The sequence below is a fragment of the Schistocerca americana genome, chromosome 5 (genome assembly GCF_021461395.2).
Source record: "Schistocerca americana isolate TAMUIC-IGC-003095 chromosome 5, iqSchAmer2.1, whole genome shotgun sequence".
In the NCBI taxonomy this organism is placed as follows: Eukaryota; Metazoa; Arthropoda; class Insecta; order Orthoptera; family Acrididae; genus Schistocerca; species Schistocerca americana.
The window spans coordinates 446330407-446350613 of record NC_060123.1 but is presented as its reverse complement, the minus strand read 5'-3'; the positions used below and the strand labels follow the sequence as shown (position 1 = coordinate 446350613).

Here is a 20207-nt window from a genome sequence, read left to right as displayed (position 1 = left end):
CGCGCCGCGAGCGACCCGTCCGCGGATATAAGAACCAATATCTCAAGAATGAAAAGAGATATCATTCCGGTCTCAACTTTAAATACAATTTAGATGTATTGGGTACATTTCATACGAAATAATGTATGACCTAAAATGAACTATACGGAAAGTCTACACAATGTGATTTTACCTCTGCAAATTCTTAAAAATTTCGTGCAACCATGTTTTCAGTTTCGTGCAGCACAGTAACTATGACGAATAACGAAAATAAATTCAGTCCTTTATCGTTTAAAGATATCAAGCTATAAGTTGCAGTAGAATAAATGTTTTCACCGAATAGTTTTCTTAAAATCGGATGTTAAGTAATTCATAGCTGCTGTCGCGTCCGCTCCACTGCTTGCCAAGAAAACAAGTGGCTGTCGCTCTCTGTCGCGCGTGCGCAGCAACAAGATTCAAACACGTTTGAATTCAAACGTCGCCAGTTGCAGCAGCAGATAGGCAGCGACACAGATGTCGCTCACGTAGTACACTTCCGTAACTACACCTGCGGTTGCGTTTTATCACCTGAAGCTGTCGTGTGCTGTCGCTCGCTTCTGTCACTACTCACTCACGTAGGACACGGCCTAACAAACAGCTGAACGAGAAGTTATTAAGCAAGGTCGACGCCCTCAGTAGACAAATGAATTAATTGTTCGCCGACCGGAACGTTAATGGACAGTTCCAATGGAGATCCCGAAGCAGCTCTTTATCGCGCCCGCACGCCTCTTGTGACGCGCCGTCTACTAACGTAAGTTGGTATCATCTGCGATATGGAGAACAGGCATGCAAATGTAATCTGTCTTGTGCATATACCAGCAACAAACATCACACGGAAGTAAACGCACTGGGCAGATCGTCTGTACGTCTACTCGTAACGGACTCCAAGACAGGCCGAAAGTTTTTGATCGACACCGGATCCAACCTCAGCATTCAACCACACGATAAGATTCACAAATACCGTCCGACCGCCACATTTCAACTGTCGGTCTGTAATAAGTCTGCGATCACGACTTATGGAGTACAGCACTTGGAACTAGACCTCGGACTGAAACATTCTTTGGTGTGGAACTTCATAGTCGCAGACGTGATGGAGCCTGTCATTGGCGCAGACTTCCTGGCGCATTAACCGCCTGATGCCTGACATCGCCAACGCTCGGCTGCTGGACACAGTCACAGGGCTGTCCACCGCTGGATTCTGGCACCATGCTGCAAATTACGACGCCAAGGCGATCCAGGCTGCAGACGACAGGTTCTTTAAGCTGCTAGCACGGTTCCCTGCTCTCATGAGGCCTCCACGGGCCCCACAAAAGGTACATCATGATACAGTACATAACATTAATACGACGGCTGGCCCCTCAATTTCATGAGGACCCTGACGATTAGCTCCCGACCGGTACGCGATCGCTAAGGCAGAGTTTGATGCTATGCTGGCCAAGGGCATTATCCGCCTATCTAGTGGGGCGTGGTCGTCACCCTTGCATTTGGTGCCTAAAAAGAACGCCATGTGGCGGCCGCGCGGTGACTACCGAGCCTTAAACAAATGAACAATTCCAGACCGCTATGCAGTGTCTCTCCTAAAAGACTACAATCACCCATTGTGTGGCAAACAGGTGTTTAGTGTGTTGGATTGCGCCAAAGTATACAAACTAATTATGGTTGCTAAGAAAGATGTCCCGAAGACAGCCATTACAATGCCTTTTGTCTTGTTCAAAAGCTTATTTATGACGTTTGGCCCGAGAAACGCCGCACAAACATGGCAACGATTCATTGCTTCTGCATTACGAGGGTTACCATGTTGTTTTGCCTATGTAGGAGACACTCATCTCCTCAGCGACGCCAGAGTTTTTGAGCGCCTTGTCAAGTACGGCATTGTTTTGTACATCACTAAGAGTGTGTTTGAACAACCGGAGATAATGTTTTTGGGTCACCTAATTTCTTCTGCAGTATCGCACTGTTTTCCAGAGAAAGTTAAAGCCATTTTGAATATCCCTCCCAGAGACAGCCAAAGAATTACGTAGATTCCTCGGAATCCTCACTTTCTATCGCTGCCATCAGGTCCCACATGCGGCAAAACTTCAAGAACCACTTACAGCAGCACTGGCCAGTCCGAAAACAAAAGGCAAAGCGTCTGTGCAGTGGTCATAGACCATGATAGACGCTATCGAAACTGCTAAGAAAAGCATAGCTGACGCAATTCTTTTTCTCACCCTGCTTTAGACGCGCCTCTTGCGCTCGTGGTCGATGATAGCCAGGTGGCCATCTGCGCAGCTTTGCAGCAATATGTGGGCGAAGCCTGGCAGCCCCTCAACTTTCTCTCGGAAATTATCGCCTGCACAGCAACAATGGAGTGCTTACGACCGTGAACTGTTGGCCATCTATGCTTCAGTGAAATATTTACGAACGCAGCTGGAGGCGAGAGTATTTACAATTTTACGGACCATAAACCTCTGACATTCGCCTTCCGCCAGAATAACAACAAATGCTCGCCGAGGCAGTTTAATCAGTTGGAAATTATTGCTCAATTTTCCATCGACATTAAACACATCTCTGGGTTGAACAATGTAGTGGCAGACTGTTGGTCTCGTGTCAATGCAATCAAGGAGACTATCGAACTAGCACACCTGGTCCAAACACAACAACCAGATCAAGAACTCAAAAATTGCCTAAACAATGAGACAGCAGGTCTGCAGCTCAAGCTCATTGATGTACCAGGATCAGACACTAAGAGTTACTGCGACACCTCCAATAACAAAGCGCACCCATTCGCCCCGGCAGTCCTGCATAAGCAAATATTTAATAACATCCACGATTTATGTCATCCATGGGTGAAGGCGATGACAAAGCTCGTATCTGGTTGTTACGTGTGGCTGGGGATACAAAAAGATTGTCGTCAGTGGGTTCGCGCGTGCGTCAATTGTCAACGCTGTCCACCGCTGGATTATGGCGCCACGCTGCAACTTACGACGCCAAGGCGATCCAGGCTGCAAACGACAGGTACTCTAAGCTGCTAGCACGGTTCCATGCTCTAGCGAGGCCTCCAGGGGCCCCACAAAAGATACGTCATGATACAGTACACTACATTAATGCGACAGCTGGCGCTCGAGCGTTCCATGACTTCTAAACTATGTGCTACGATATAATTGTTACGTTGTAAATTTCACAGAACGTTTCTGGGGAGTTCTACCCAAGTTTTCTGTAACGTTCCATTGGTTACTATTGTGTAATCACTGCCTGTGTTATGTGTTCTTTCCTGATTGATCTTCAGCCGTACTTCTTCCACAATAAGAACGCAATAGTTAGTCGCGAGCCTAACGCACAGTGGGAACGCGACACGCCTTTTGTCTGCTGAGCTGAGCGGGCGAGTTCAGGTCAATCTTCGCGACGTACGCGCCGCGGCCTGTCATTCTCGTGGGCCTCGTTCATCATTATTTTGTCGTCAATTTTGTGAGATTTCCCGGTATTTGCGACTCCATGTGTTTAATATTAAATTACTAGTCTCAGCATCATCTACGTCGCTTCGGGGCTTTTTAAACGTTAATAAGGTTCATCCTGTATAAGAATTATCGTAGCTGCAATATATTTTATTGTGTCTGGTACAGTATATTGTCATACAAAATCATTACTTGTAGCTACATGAAAAATATTTCGTTATATATTTCAGATCTCTGAATAAATATTGGCAAACAATTAAACATGAAGAGAGGGTAGCTGGTTTTCATGTGTCTCTATAGAAAACTATGATTATGAAAATCTTCATTATTTTTGTTACCACTTTATCTTGATTTCTAGTGTTTTTGTAGTACCCTCGTAAGTATGACTACATGTTTATGTAACTCGTGAATAAGGCAAACATTTTAAATGAGGTGTAAACTGTTAGTCTGATTGAAAATATGTGCGACAGCTAAGGGTGAAATAGGCTTCAATAAAGACCGAGAAACAGATGGCAAAAAATACAAAGAATTGTTTATTAATATTAAAGATGCTTGTGGCTCCACGAGGCATGTCTGACAGTAAGCCCACTATCATATGGTTTATCATACAAATAAATGTGTTATTCTGAAACCTGTTTTAAATACACCTTCACCTGCAAACGGATTTTATAAACTGTACCCAAACGAAATTTAGTGTTTTTAGACCCCGAATTACGCTTGTTAGTAAATTTTTCTTCAGTTATACAGTACCTCTAGACAGCTTTGTAGAAATGAAGCGCACTTGTATTTTCCGGTAGCAGAACGACAGCAGAATTTCCCTTTTTTCCCCCCTTATGGCCTAGTTTTATATGTTGTCTGTACGAGAGCGTATGGGCGCTTAAACGAGGTTCTTCCGATGATTCATCGGTTTCGTTTATGGAGAAGCGCGTATGACATACACTGTTGTGTTATCTTTGTCAGATGGGCGTAGTACTGCTGTGAAGTAGCTGTGAATTGTGTGTGTTAACACTGTGTGCTTGTTTTCGTGGCTGGTGGTTAGATTTTTGCTGAGGGCAGCGTTGAGGAAATTTAACACAGTCTTCTTTTTAGAGTTGTTTTAAATCAGGCTATGCAATGTGCGCCAAAATGGCATTTCAGCATGAGGCGGGAACTGCTATGGAATGCCTTAGTGTATGTCAGATGCGTGTTCTGGAATATTAAATGCTGCTAGCATTTTATGTCGTAGATTGAAAATTATTTATGTAGCAGATGTTTGGGACACTGAAATTGTTGCATCGGGAGCCGTCTTCTAACGTGTCGTGATCTTCCTACTAATATTTTTCAGATTCCCATAACGTTGCATAAGGAACCTGGAATAGACAGTGAAGGTCGGGAAGTATTAAAATGCGGTTTCAAGATTGGTGGAGGCATAGACCAAGACTACAGGAAAAGCCCGCAAGGATACACGGATTATGTACGTGATTGTTACGTATCTAGCAACTTACTTTAACATGAATGTGAAACAATGTTCCGTTGGCTGGTTTCCGAAATACTTTTCTTGTTTACTGATGCTTCTGTTGTTCTAACAGTTTATGTAGAATGCTAATGGTTCTCGTAAAAGTGTTCAGATGGAAATATGTGATTACCTAACACTCAGTTTCATATCATTGCATGCACTGAAAAGCATACAACCTCCAGAGAGGGTCACAGCAGCATTGATGCATGTTGCATTTATTCCTCCTCACCCCTTTGTAGTCAGTAAAGTGAAGTGAGATTAGTGTTACATTGAATTACTAAAAATTAGTTTCAAATCAGTTCAGTATAAACTGTAATGCTTGGAAATAAATATTACGCCTACCATTAGGCCTATTAGTTGTCCCCATGTGCATTACTATGCAAGTAACCTTTTACTGCGTTTTAGCTGTTATTTAAGATGGATATATTATACTTTTTTGGTGGTAACTGCTATGAATCACACTTAAATCTCTTATGTATGTTAATTGTGTAATGAATATGATATTCTTTCGTACATTCTCTGTCTACATTATATTTGGCTCACTTTTGTGACCTCTTATAGAATTGTGTATGGAGTAATTAAGAATATTTTTAAAGATAATTCTTCTAAATGAAGCAATAACATTGTGGGATACATCAAAATTTAAAGAAGGACTTTTCACCCATTTGCAGTTTCCCCAAAATTGTTTCTTCACAGTGTGAAGTGAAGTGGCCTCATTGTTAAACTTCTGCAGACAATTTGTTAGAAAAAGTTTGGATGGTACCATAATTAACTCCGTCTCTGACACATCATTAATTTTGTGATGTTTCCTCACCAGAAAAATGAATATGTATACAGTAACCATAATTATCATATCATTCAAGTGCTTATCTAATTAGTCTGCTCCAGTGACCATAGTTCATGCTCGTTTCCAGTTATTTTCATAGGGCCTAATCATCCTCAGCAACCCAGACACAATTGCTAGCAGTAAAGACACAGTACTTGCATTGCATGCACAGAGTTGAGCCCCCACCCTTCTGTATTGACCTTTTTTTTAAGATTTCCCAAAACAATTGTGGGTGATTGCCAGGGGACTTCCACGAATTTGATCTCAGCTGATTTCTCTCCCCATCCCTGTCCAAGCACTTACTCTCTAATGGTCTAGGGAACGGACATTAAAAACTTATAACAATCATGTTAGCTGCTGGTGTTACAGATCTCAGTAACCATTTACTTTGAGAACCATGACTGTAATCAAATAAATATTAAACTTAGTGATAGAAGATATACAGCAGCTATTTGCTACAACTGAGTAGCGGTGTTGTTTGTTATCTACTATGTTATATGCAGCTGGCATAAGCACAAGTAGTGCTTAGCATTATAGTGATAATTTACTAGCAGTATTCTGTGTAGAGTGTAAATTTAATTGATTTCCTTTTCAATTAATCATTATCATTTTACTTTCAAGGATTAGGCTGTTGCCTGTTGCGATTTATTTATTATTATCAATATTAACTTCACTCTTGGCTGTAGTGCACTTACTGTGTACCATGCTCTTTCGATGCTTGCTGCTGTTAGTAGTTTGTTTCCATTGGTCACACCCAATAAAGTGATAGTATGCAGTAAGCAATGAGGAATGCTTGATTTCAGGTATTACAACTCAGTGATAAATTCAGTTGGGAAGGGCATACCACAGAATTGCTGAAGCGCCTAAACAAGTCTTTATTTGCAGTGTGAATGATGTCAGATGTAGGAGATATAAATATAAAAAACCTTGCACACTTTGCTTACTTCCATTCTGTTATGTCATATAGGATCATATTCTGGGGTAATTCATCAAACCAAGCTAACAAAAAGTCTCATTTGTGATGTAAATTCAAGAACATTATGTACAAATCTGTTCAAGGAACTTGGTATTGCGACCACTGCTTCTCAGTTTATATATTCCTTAAAGAAATTTTTAGCAAGTATTACGTCTACATTTCCAACCAATAGTTCAAAACACAGTATCAATACTAGGAACAAGAACAACTACATAAAGATGTACACTCAGTTATCTTGGTCCAAAAACAGGTCCAATATTCAGGAACAGACATTGCCAGTAAATTGCGGGCAACCATTAAAAACTTGGGTTGAAACAAAGCACAGTTAAAACAGAGTTTGAAAGACTTTTTGATAGCCAAGTCCTTCTACTCTATAGTCTTATATCATAACAGGGACTATTAGATCAGCTTAAGTAAAAATGTCTGTTATATTTCAGTTCTGACAGCACTTGGTGCCGACCGCTGTGGCCGAGCGGTTCTAGGCGCTTCAGTCTGGAACCGTGCTGCTGCTACGGTCGCAGGTTCGAATCCTGCCTTGGGCATGGTTGTGTGTGATGTCCTTAGGTTAGTTAGGTTTAAGTAGTTTTAAGTCTAGGGTACTGATGACCTCAGATGTTAAGTCTCATAGTACTTAGAGCCATCTGAACCATTTGAAGCACATGGTCACAACAGTCAAGATTAGGTATTTTGTGTATGATAAATTTAGTATGTTTCATTCTAACAGTGTATTATTTCTGTAAATATTAGCAGTTCCAGTTTATCATAACATATTCACGTATTTTGACACACTCTTGACAAATGATCAGGGTAGTGACTCTTATATTCAAATGTTTTATGTTTATTAATTTATACTATCTGACTTGTACCACACCTGCGAAGTTATCTCTTTTTGGGACTATGGAATGAAAACTGAGTCTGCTCTAATCTGTGGCATAGTCAAGATATAGGTTTATCATTGCAATAACCAACTTGTATGTTTTATTTTCAATTTTGCTGAAAATTCGGACAATTTGATTAAATTCTAACCTAGTGTTAAAATTCCAGGTATCTTTACATATGAAACATAGGGAATTACGAATGAGTATTCTGAATGGCTACTGACAGCCAATCCACAGTCTGTTGTGTTGACTTTGCATCATTCATTGCACCGATAGTTTCAAACTCAGCAGACAACAAACATGCTGGCTATACCATAAGTACATTTTTGTTAAAGTCTAGATTGGGGCCAGCAGCACTAATAGTAGTGTTTCTTTACTGCTTGTAAGTTGGCAGCAAGTCAATTTTGCATAGGTAGTGGGATGATACATTCACGTGACCAAAGAGATGGAATAAAGAGGCAATAAATTTCTAGTGCCGGAGTAGAAACTGTTCTCTCCTTCGCTGCTGTTAGAAAGATACAACTGTTTTTCTCTGAATATGTCATGGATTGGTTAGGTTGACATAATATTGCAGCATAAATTAAATCAGAAATCTTGGTAGTCGAAAAAATTTATTTTTATGTGCTCGTTTCTTCTGAAAGTATTAAGATTTTAAAGGTTGCATGTCATCAATTGGCTCATAAACAACACTGACCATTCTTATCTTCTATTGTTACTGGTGACATGAGCACCAATTTTCCTCAAAAATGTCTGTGATAAATGTCTCTTACAGATTAAAGCTATCACAAATGCTATAATGAAAGAATTATTTATTTTTTGCAATAATGATTAAAATGGTAAAACATGGGAATAATCAAGCAATTAACTTCCTGATATCACGTGTTTCTGATAGTTTGGTATTGTGAATACTGTAAATTAATCAACATTAAAAATCACAAAAAATATTAGAGTCCATCATTTTCCCCTGTGTGGTGAGTTAATATTGATGAGTATCTTTCTTCAGTATGTTAATATACACTGGTGTCCAAAATTAAAGCAACAAACCACTATTTCCCAGTCCTATGTCTAATTCACGATATAATCATAAAAACTGTCAATAGATGTCCATATGATTGTGTTCTGTACGGAAGATGGCATTCTGGTCAACGGACAACCATGCCAATGATGATGTCAGGGCACCTATCAAATGGGGCAGTGTTTACCGAATAATCCCACAGCCATAATCATTGTGTACACAGTCATATATGTTATAGTAAGGCATAGAGAAGCCACCTACTAGACTCTCTGCAGTGGAGGAAGAATGAAAGGAGGACAGTCACAAGCTGATGTGGTCCGATGGCATAATGTGAATCATTCTGTTGTTTCTCAGATGAGGTGACAGTTTACAGTGAAACTGTATCCTGAAGACAAGTGCAGGGCCGACCACATGCAATATCAGAGAGGATCGTTATTCGGTTGTAAGGACACGGCAGTACTGCCTTAGTACTGCATGGCAACTGGTATCTGACCTCGCAGCACCCACTGGATGTGTTGTATCAAGGCAAATGGTGTACAGGAAGCTTCAATGGAGTGGCACTTTACTGTCAGAGATCTGCTGTACGTGTACCTCTGATGCATCTGCACAGAAGGGAACGTCTAATGGAGTCGTCAACATGCCTCGTGGACAGTCGAACAGTGGACCAATGTTATTTTCACATATGAGTCCCGATTTGATCTGGAGAGTGATTTTCGACGGATTCGCATCTGGAGGAACATGGAAAATGATTTCAGGACTCAAAAATTGTGGAAAAAGACTGATATCAAGGGGTATCCCTATTTTTGTGGGCAAGGATTACGTTGACCACTTGAACAGCTCTTTGTGAAACTGTACGGGTGATTGAGCAAGGTTTAACTCCTGTCAGGTATCATGATGAGATCTTCGGATCTTGTGCAGTTGTTGCGAGATTCTGTGGGCCTAGACTTCATACTGCTGGACAATAATGCTTGACCTCATAGGGCACAGGTTGTTCATGTTTTCTTGGAAACGGAAGATATTGCATTTATGACATGACTCGTTTCCTCTCCCGATTTGAATGCTATAGAGCATGTCGGGGATGTGTTAGGGAGGCAGGTTGCATCACATCAGCATCCACCAACCACTCTCCAGGACTTGCGAGCAGCTCTGCAGGACGAATGGGCGCTATTGCCGCAATGTGAGTGACGATTTCATTCACAGCATATCCTGACGTTGTCAGGCCCATATTGCTGCCAGAGGTGGTCACACCCCATACTAAGCACCAGTATAGGAATGTGTGTGCAAATCTATTAAGTTGGAAAAAACTAAGAATATTTTTGTCTTCTGTTACGCACTTTGCAGTTGTTTACATTCTGTATTCTGTACATCGTTTCTACTATGCTATACCTGTTGTGGCAGAACAAATGCAACCTTGCAAAATATCCACTTACCTTGCAAAATATCCACTTGTTGCTTTAATTTTGAACACCAGTGTATAGTTAAGTGTTTATTCTGTTGACATGGGTATGGTAAATCTTCACAAAATTGTTGAAACTAACTTTTCCCCTCACATTAATATGTTAGAAATTAAGCTTTCAGTGTGTATTACTTCTCATAACAGAAGTGAAGAAGGTTGTTTCACATTATTTCCTTTATTGCAATGGATGATGAAAATACCAACAGATCACTGTATGTTGTGTTGCTGTTTATTCTGTCTGTAATTAACATTTAAACCCATTAAAACAGCACATTTATATAAATTCAAGACTCTTAATTTAAATAATTTTTACTTTTAGGGCATATATGTTACAGAAGTACATGAAGGGAGTCCTGCAGCTAAATCAGGCCTTCGGATGCATGACAAAATATTGCAGGTAATGAATGGAACATACTTTTGTTCAGCATTTAAGATGTTGTAAGTAGAAATATAATAAATGAGTTCTTTGCAAGTTTTTTTTGGACTATTTTATTAAGCATTTTTAATATTTTACATTTGTCATATCTTGCTACTCAAGTAAGAATGGAATTAGCATCTGTTAACTTGCTATATATGTTTTGTTTGTGGTACCTAATGATAAATAAATAGCACCCAAAGCAGAAGAGTAGGCACCATCTGCCCATCAATCAACGCCTCACCTGTGCATCTTCTTAAAAGTGTGAGTGTTATTGCACCCACCGTATTCATCTGGCTTGGGCCCATGTGACGTCTACCTATTCATAAAGACAAACGAAAACATTCATTGGCAGCATTTTTCATCCGATGAAGAGGCTATCACAGTGCACAGCGACTTTCCTAAATAAGTTCAGACTGAGACATTTTTGACGTGGTTTCAGAGAGATAGTATTTTGAAAATTTGTAACGGTTATATTGTAAATATTTTTTTCTGAATTTCTGATCAGAAAATGTGATCCACAAACCATTTAACAATCAATAACGCACAGAACAAAATTTTCATACAATAGCTATCTAGAAAGTAGATTATGTTTTAGTATTAAAACTAAGTAGGAAAAAAAATGTTATATTCACTTTGAAGTGCCACTTGAATACTGTTTTTCAGCGTAGTCTCCACACAAATTTAATTATAGCAATGAGCAAGTTATGAAATTCCATTGCCATAAAATTCTGCCACCTGAGACTTCAGTTAGTCACAACCTCATATCTTGCACAACATTTGTGGTAGTCTAGCTTCTGTGCAACACTTCAATGCAGCAAACTTTGTGAAATTTGTGGAAAACTGAATGAAAACTCCATCTTTTTGAATCAGCAGCTTTCTTGAATCTTTCATAAATTTGTGCAAGCAGTTCCTCAGCCATGGTGCTTGGTCATCTACATCACTCTTCATCATGAACATTAGTTCAGCCACTTTTAAACCTAATGCACCATTGGCGCATTCCACATTCAGTGATTATGTTGTTTGTGTTCACTTCACACAGTTGGATAAAATTCAATCGGTGTATGTTTTTCGTGAACAGAAACCTTGTTACTGACGACATTGCACAGCTTGCCGGGTTTTCAGTTGTGGCACACATTTAAAACTTTTATTGTGAAATAACAAGAAACAACATTAACCTCATGCTGGTGTGGCTGGATGCTGACGAAGTACAAACATTCAGACAACAGTATGACATTGCTGTCCCTGCCCATTGCCTTTCTGGTTATCCTTTGTAATTTAGAGAAAGATGGTATACATGACTTCTCACACTTAGGTTACTTAATGACTAGGAGACAGGTTCCCTTTGGGTTAGGCCACTCTGTCTGTCATTTCAAGATCTGTTCAGTTTGACATTATTTATTAAAATGTCTTCATCTTTGTTTAGGCTATAGTGACAGGCCATAGGATTTGTGAATAATGTCTGTTTCATCTTTATCAAAATATGCTAAAACCAATATTGGATGAATTTAATGTAATAACATAATATTGCTTCTTTACAACTATTTAACTATTTGTTGATATTAATGAGTACCTAACCATTTATTCTCTAATACTTTCACATACTATTTAGTAAATCAAGTGTCTTACCCTTTTGAGGTCCTGCATATTGTATCTGTGTATTCTATCTCTTCCTTGAATAGCCTGAATGGACGCAGTCTTTAGGGAATAGCAAGTGAGCTGGTAATTTTCTTCCATTATATTTACTGCACAAGTTAACACCAATGAGTTAAGCGCTTACCATTGAACAGTTTGGTTAAGTTGCTGTTGTTGGTGTGTGTGTGTGTGGGGGGGGGGGGGGGGCATACTAACACTCATCTTGCTCTAAGTGTGTGGTGGTGGGTGGAGGGGTCATAACAACACTCATCTTGCTCCATGCCAGAGCTGTACCAGTGTTAATATAAGGAGCATTTTTTCGTAAGTCAGTCAATGCTCAGTTTTTCAAAATTCAGATTTTTGTAGTTACAAATCAAACATGTCATGTATCACCTGTCAAAACATTGTGGTCAAAATCTGATATTCCCTGCTGCTGTAGGGTGTTGAAAACTAAAAGTCTTTGCAAAACTCGATATTTGCTCCCAGCCAATTAAAGCAAAAGTTGATAAACACTAACTCTTTTGCTTCTTCGAGTCCTGTGGGGAGAATAACAGTATAGGACATCTTTGTCAACAATAATGTGTAATGTACGACTGTTATCTGGGGGTGGGTTGGGATGACCCCATAAACTTTAGGCAAGCACTTGCTGTTAAAACCAACAGTGGAAATTAGTGTTATACACAACAACATTAACTCCTAATTATTTCTCAGTTCAAGCCCACTTAACAGGGAAAAGCTTTCAGCAAAAGAGTACTCTGTTACACTATAAAATGTAGGTTAATACAGGTGACTGAGTAAATGGCATATATGTAACTAAATGTTCAGTTAGTAAGAAGTCCAGATCAAGAGTGAAAGCATCAAAGATGTCCAACAAGAACAAGAGAATGGCAGCTGATGCCTGTTCCCATGGACTGCAATACATACCAATGAACCCAAAACTCTTAGGGAGTCATCAAACTAACCAATCTACATGAACTGAAGGAGAGAGAAATTTAGAGAATATGGTTGTAACTTAGCTTTCCTGGCCCTAAAATACTAATGTCAGTTGTTCCAAACACTGAAAGAGGAGAGTTGTAATATATAGGGAACAAATTGGAATTAATTTTTGTACACACTGTATTTTTTCTGGTGCAGGATAGTACAAGGATTTACTAAGGTGTACATCTTATGAATTTTTCCTGTCTTGTGACGAATGAAATAATTACAATTCTAGTATGAAATGATATAAACTGTGGGAAGATCAAAGACAACATGGTGAGCCCAGAAAGGGCCTAGGCGTAACCCTGGAGTGGCAGAAGAATAAGAAGAAATACGAGATATTCATCCACATTTGTCAAGTTGGGACTACCAGTCCCACTTCATTTCTTCTAAATTTTGTGGATGATACAGAGATACTCCTTTTCTCCTCCAGTATTGCAACATCCTCTGTTTATGAAATTTTCCCGGTACTCTTCACATCATCTCTTGTCAGTTTCTGCATAGATTGTAACCAAATCTTAGAGTTTTAACTTGAGTTATTTTTCATTTATATGAATATCATAACCATAAGTGTTTCTGGAAACCTAGCAAATCTGTCAGTTAATGTTTATGTTGTTTTTGATGAGTGCAGTTTCTTTAGAAAGTACTATAGTTGAGGCAATACTGACCCTACGACTTATCTTAGAAGAAAGATTAAGGAAAGGCAAACCTACGTTTCTAGCATTTGCAGACTTAGAGAAAGCTTTTCACAATGTAGATTGTAATACTCTCTTTCAAATTCTGAAGATGGCAGGGGTAAAATACCGGGAGCGAAAGGCTATTTACAATTTGTACAGAAACCAGATGGCAGTCATAAGAGTCAAGGGGTATGAAGGGGAAGCAGAGGTTGGGAAGGGAGTGAGACAGGGTTGTAGCCTATCCCCGATGTTATTCAATCTGTATACTGAACAAGCAATAAAGGAAACAAAAGAAAAGTTCGGAGTAGCTATTAAAATCCATGGAAAAGAAATAAAAACTTTGAGGTTCGCTGATGACATTGTAATTCTATCAGAGACAGCAAGGGACTTGGAAGAGCAGTTGAACGGAATGGACAGTGTCTTGAAAGGAGGGCATAAGATGAACATCAACAAAAGCAAAACGAGGATAATGGAATGTAGTCGAATTAAGTCGGGTGATGCTGAGGGAATTAGATTAGGAAATGACACACTTAAAGTAGTAAAGGAGTTTTGCTATTTGGGGAGCAAAATAACTGATGATGGTCGAATTAGAAAGGATATAAAATGTAGACTGGCAATGGCAAGGAAAGCGTTTCTGAAGAAGAAAAATTAGTTAACATCAAGTATAGATTTAAATGTCAGGAAGTTGTTTCTGAAAGTATTTGTATGGAGTGTAGCCGTGTATGGAAGTGAAACGTGGACAATAAATAGTTTAGACAAGAAGAGAATAGAAGCTTTCAAAATGTGGTGCTACAGAAGAATGCTGAAGATTAGATGGGTAGATCACATAACTAATGAGGAGGTATTGAATAGAATTGGGGAGAAGAGGAGCTTGTGGCACAACTTGACTATAAGAAGGGATCGGTTGGTAGGACATGTTCTGAGGCATCAAGGGATCACCAATTTAGTATTGGAGGGCAGCGTGGAGGGTAAAAATTGTAGAGGGAGACCAAAAGATGAATACACTAAGCAGATTCAGAAGGATGTAGGCTGCAGTAGGTACTGGGAGATGAAGAGGCTTGCACAGGATAGAGTAGCATGGAGAGCTGCATCAATCCAGTCTCAGGACTGAAGACCACAACAACAACATAGTTTATTAAGTTGATCCCTGACAGTTGCAGAGGACTGGGTGTGGCAGCTTTGCGGGCCTACCTCAGCCAATAATAGAATGCAATTTTTGTAATGTGAACACCTCAGTGTTGTCACAATTATATAGATGGCTACTGCTTTTGCCTCTAACCATTAGGGCCCCGCAGCTGAAACTGGCAGCAGTGCTACGAACTCTCTGGAAACATTTTATGCAATCTTGACTGTGGAAAATTCATTTTAGTCATGATTCCTTTGTTCATATGTCATTTAATTTGTGGTTTTTTAACATCTCATTGATAACAGTGATGGCATATATGTTTTTCGTGGATCTGTAGATTAAAGTGTATAAGATATAAGATATAAGTGGGGGAAAAAAAAAAAACCAAACGTAAGTTACTTGCTGTGATCCCAAAGTTGGTTGTTTAGACCTCAGTTAAATCCTTTTATAACTTTTGTTCTGGGAAACTTGACACCTGTTTTCAGTTAAATGTCCAGTGCTTTGCCCTATTTTTGAATACCCACATGCTTGTCATATTTGCACAAGTATTTTGTGCTCTTCAGCAAGTCATTGACCCACGCACCAGAATATCTGTGTAAGTTAAGAATATTAATAATAATTAATGTTCATTGTGTCTTTTCCAGTGCAATGGGTATGACTTCACAATGGCTACTCATAAGAAAGCTGTGGATTACATAAAGAAACATCCGGTACTGAATTTACTGGTTGCAAGGAAAGGTGTAACATCTACTTGATTGAACTACTTCAGCAGACTGTTCAAGCCAGTTGGAACATAGTTATCATTTTGTGTACCTGCTTTCACTATGTCGATGCTCTTAATTTATTGTGTCTGTAACTTGATTGACTCATAAGAGGCTGGTTAACTTATGACTGTGTCACAGTATACCAAATATTTTATGATTTTTGTTTTGCAATGTGCCAAGCTATTAACATTGGAATTCAACATTCCATATAATTCTTTAAAAGTAAAGGCGCTTGAAAGAAGTATCAGTATTCCAGTAAAATAGGTTATTAGGAAAATATTTACTATTACATTCAATAGTTTGATTCTTATTCTGATGGACTTTGCTTGTTACACACAAATTTGATATCATATTGAAAGTAATCTAAGTGAAAGGTGACAACTTCCTAACAACATTCTGTATTCAAAAACACACTGTACTTACTGTGGTTGCTTTGGTAGTTGTGTGTGTGGTGGTTTCGGGTAAATGTTTTATGTTGTACAGAATGAATTTCATCTCATGTTTGGAGTGTAAAGTATTTATCATACTGTACGAAGACTAAGGAATAATGAATATCTGATTACCTTATAAAAGAAGTAAATATTTTGTAATGTTGTGTTCATAGCTTTCATATTATTATACATTATTTGTTCAAATATAGAGTATGTGTTATCTTACAGTGTTCTGAGTCTTTATCACTTCTAGAAATCTGAGTAGCCCTTAGTGAGAATTCCTAAGGACTTTCACCTTTGAAGTTCATCCCATCTTCTCTCTCTCTTTCTTTTTTTTTTTTTTTTTTTAAAAAAAAAAGTTCTGTCAACCCCAGGCTAATACTGTGCAACGCAGCCTCTTAGTCTTCATTATGGCGTGAATTTGGTGAGGAAGGGAGGCCCCAAGTTTCTTCAGGTATGCTAGATCCATCAGAAACCACTCATTGGTGATAAGATCCTGTGGCACTACCAAATTTCAGAGCTATGGCAGGTGATATTGTGAGCTAGTTGAAGTGTGATATGGCACCTGAGTGATTGTAAAACCAGGAAAATATGCCTGCAACATTGTGGACATGGCTCTAGCCCGTTGGCAGATGGGTGTTTTCACAGCATACTCAGCATCATGATGAAGGAAAAACGGCAACACACTTTCACTGGAAATACTGAAATAAGCATCCTGGTATATGTTTTGTGTAATAAGCGTGGACCCAAGTCATGATATGAAAAGCAACTGCAAAAGATCACAGAACCACATTGGCCCAGTTCTCTAACCTATTTCACTCTGCAGCTTAAACACTTAACTGGACAGTTGGTGTAAAGTGGTCTTCTGAAATGAAGCAGTCAGCTGCTGTCCAGTTTCTGTATTAGTTGGTTCACTGCAGAAGTGCAGTTTTATATGCCACTGTGAGAAATGGTCGTTTGTGAGATACCGGACTCCATTGTCTGCAGTTGGCTTTGCAGTGTTCACTTGGAAACTGGTTGAGACGAATTAACATTCACTGGCAACAGCAATTACTTTTGGTATTGAAACAGATTGTCATTGATAAGGCATAACCCTTGTCTCAGCCTCCAGTCTCCGTTTGATTAGGATCTTTTTACTTCCACCATTCTTATGCTGTTATATGGTACACCAATTCTTGCAGGTATGTTTGGCAGTCTACTTTGATAAACCAAGAAACTGGGCAACTTCATTCTATGGCATGACCAAACAACACACATTGAAACCCCTCTTTAACATTTTTTCAAGGAACTTTAAAAAACTGGTGTAAAAAGTGAAAGCTACTTTTTAAGCAAATACTTTATAAAACATCAACAACCCATTTTATTAATTGTACTGACCTTCAGTTGGGAACCAATAGTCTTGCATGAATTTGATTATATGAACAAATTTAAAGTTTTTTCACAAAAGAATCAGAGTTGTCGTCTGTTTTAACTCGTTACAGTTTTCACAGTACAATGGAAAGCGTTGCTGATCTGCAGCAGAAATATATTTCTTTATTGTTTTCACTGCTGCATTTACAACTGCAGTACAAGTCACTCCATTGTTGTCCTAACTATCACTACTGCCACTTCCTGCACTGTCACCTTTTTCTGCATATGAGAATTAACCAAATCTTCCACTAACACACTTTCAACAGTCACACCATTGTTATTAACATTAAGGAAATCTTGCACTGTATGTACATTTCCTTCATCTGTTTCAAAAAACTCAGCTTTCCTGAAGCAGTTGGAGATGGATTCGTTAACCTTCATCCTTGTGTTTGCTAAGTAATGCACAAAATCTGGAATTGATACGTTAAAGGAGACTGGGTTCTCTCCACCTTCCATCATTTTATGGCTTCTGCGCAATGATTCTTCTATGGTGTGTTTTAAAGGCATAGATAATCTTCAGATCCAAGGGCTGCAACTTGCCGGTGCAATTCAGTGACAAGAACTCTAACCGGTCATTTCATAACTTTATATATTTTTTTGATTTGCATTGAGCAATTGACAAATAGCTAAATTTTTGATACAGGCTCCCATTTTTGTATCCAGGCTGTGGAACTTGTTTTTAAGATAGCTGTGATATCAGACATGCCTTATGATTGGCACTGTGGTTCGTGCTTAGAATTTTCACATTTTTAAAAAACATGGTTTCTTTATTTTCCAGTCCCAAAAGGCCTCAACTTTACAGAGCAATCAGCTATGATGCCAAACATTATGGTAAGGTGAGCTTTGCTACGCCACCCCTCAATAGCAATTTTTACCTGTGAAGGTAAATGTTTTATTTGGAAGTAATTTGAAGAGGAGACCATATCATTGGTATTGAAGTTTTTTGATTCAGAGTGCTATGTAAGTTATTTCAACTTACCAGCAGTTTTTATGTCCTGCCATCTGTTGTTGTCCTCCTCCCCCCACATTATCACTAACTTCAGCATCTAACAAACTATAGAATGAAAGGCTGTTCCTGGAGCACTTTTATCACAACTCCTTTTCAGATAAGAAAGCTAACTATCTACAGTGTGGGTAGACACTTGTTGCAAAACATACTTCCCCTGCATTACTTCTCTCCACTGTGGCACTTGTCCTGCATACTGCAACCCCATTTACAGTCAACCAAGGTAAAATGTGTGCACTCTACTTACTGTTTGTAAACCACTTGACTGCTGCACTACTTACTCTTGAACTGCCAGAAATTTGAAGACTTCAGGCTATTACTGCTTCACATGTGACATGTGTATGGGGAGGGGATTATGTGAGGAACCTGTAATCTGCATTGCATTAATGCTACTAATTGAGAAAAAGTAGTGATTGGTAACTTATATAATCGTATTAGAGTCTTACAAAATTGTCATAATAGTATTGATCTTTTGAAAATAATTTATTAGTTTTGTGACTGGAACACAATTGAATCATTTAGTTTTTACCCCCAAGTTGGGAACCACTGCATTAGATGCAGAGAAATCCTCAATTCATTTGCTACTCTCTGTGCCTGTTCCCATAGCATCGCACTGTTCACCAGGATGTTGGAGATGCGCTGTATAATACCAGTTCTCTGTAATTTTTGTTTTCTTTATTTTGACTGCAAGCACATGATTGAGTGACAATTCCAAGTAGCTTTTGAGTTCACTTTTATTACAGTATCACAACATAGTCCAGTGCCGTATAAAACAGAATAACAACTGAAATGATCAATTTTTGAGAATATAATGTGATTGGATAGATTCATCTGATTTGGTAAGTCTTCCCTGACATGGGGTTGTGTTTGTCTTTCTCCGAACTGTATCCCTTTCACAAACCTCTCCAATCCTTTTCCTTCACTCTCCATCCTTCTCCTTCAACTTTTCTGCCGGAAGGAGGAGTCACTGCCACCAGAAGCTTGCATAAGTTTTGTGTTGTGTTCTCCTGCTGCAACTTGGTGAGTAGATTTTTTTTATCTGTCCAATCACATTATAAAATGACAACTGAAATGATCATTCTTGATCAGATGTGCTTGACAGAAAGTACATAGGAATGTTGGATGTGATGATGACACTACCGCAAGTGCATAGACAAAGTCCACTGTAACAAGGCCAGTCCACGGTGGGCTGTCATCGCTGGTGTGGCTGGCTCTTGGCCTGGGTTGGGTTGAGGTGCAATCTGCTGGAGATTGAGCCACAACTTAAGTACACAGCAGATGGAGGAATATCTGCAGATGCTAGATGCCTACATGACCCATGGATGCAAGTTAGTTCCCGATAGCAGCATCCTTGCTGCTGCAAGTACTGCCTATAAACAATTATGGTGCCTTTGGTTTCACCTGCTAGCATTTAGCTTCTCAGTACCATGTCCATAAAATAGAATGTAATAGCAAGACACAAAACAGTCTCTAAAAGGAGGAGCACCTAAGAGCCAAGGGCGGGCTTGCAACGGGGTGGGGCTGTAGAGTCGGAAACTGAAGAGGCTGGTGATGGCGATGTACTAGATTTTCCTTCCACCTCAAGGAAAAGATGGCAAAGCCATCTTGACACCAGCCAAAAGACCTTGCAAGGCGTTCTTCAACTGGGGATGGTAGCCACAGGGAGG

The 20207-nt window shown here is 39.3% G+C and overlaps 1 protein-coding gene across 2 annotated transcripts; it reads left to right on the top strand.

Annotated features, from left to right (window-relative positions):
* Nucleotides 1-4385: 4385 nt before the first annotated feature.
* On the top strand, nucleotides 4386-16351 carry LOC124615756 (tax1-binding protein 3 homolog). Of its 2 annotated transcripts, none has more exons than XM_047143845.1 (4): nucleotides 4386-4622; nucleotides 4777-4905; nucleotides 10434-10495; nucleotides 15574-15653. In XM_047143845.1, the coding sequence occupies exons 1-4, from the start codon at nucleotides 4566-4568 to the stop codon at nucleotides 15626-15628; spliced, it is 303 nt and encodes a 100-aa protein (XP_046999801.1). In that variant the 5' UTR covers nucleotides 4386-4565; the 3' UTR covers nucleotides 15629-15653. The 2 variants fall into 2 exon arrangements, with proteins under 2 accessions (XP_046999801.1, XP_046999800.1); XM_047143844.1 differs by having other exon boundaries at nucleotides 4390-4622; nucleotides 10418-10495; nucleotides 15574-16351.
* Nucleotides 16352-20207: the final 3856 nt, after the last annotated feature.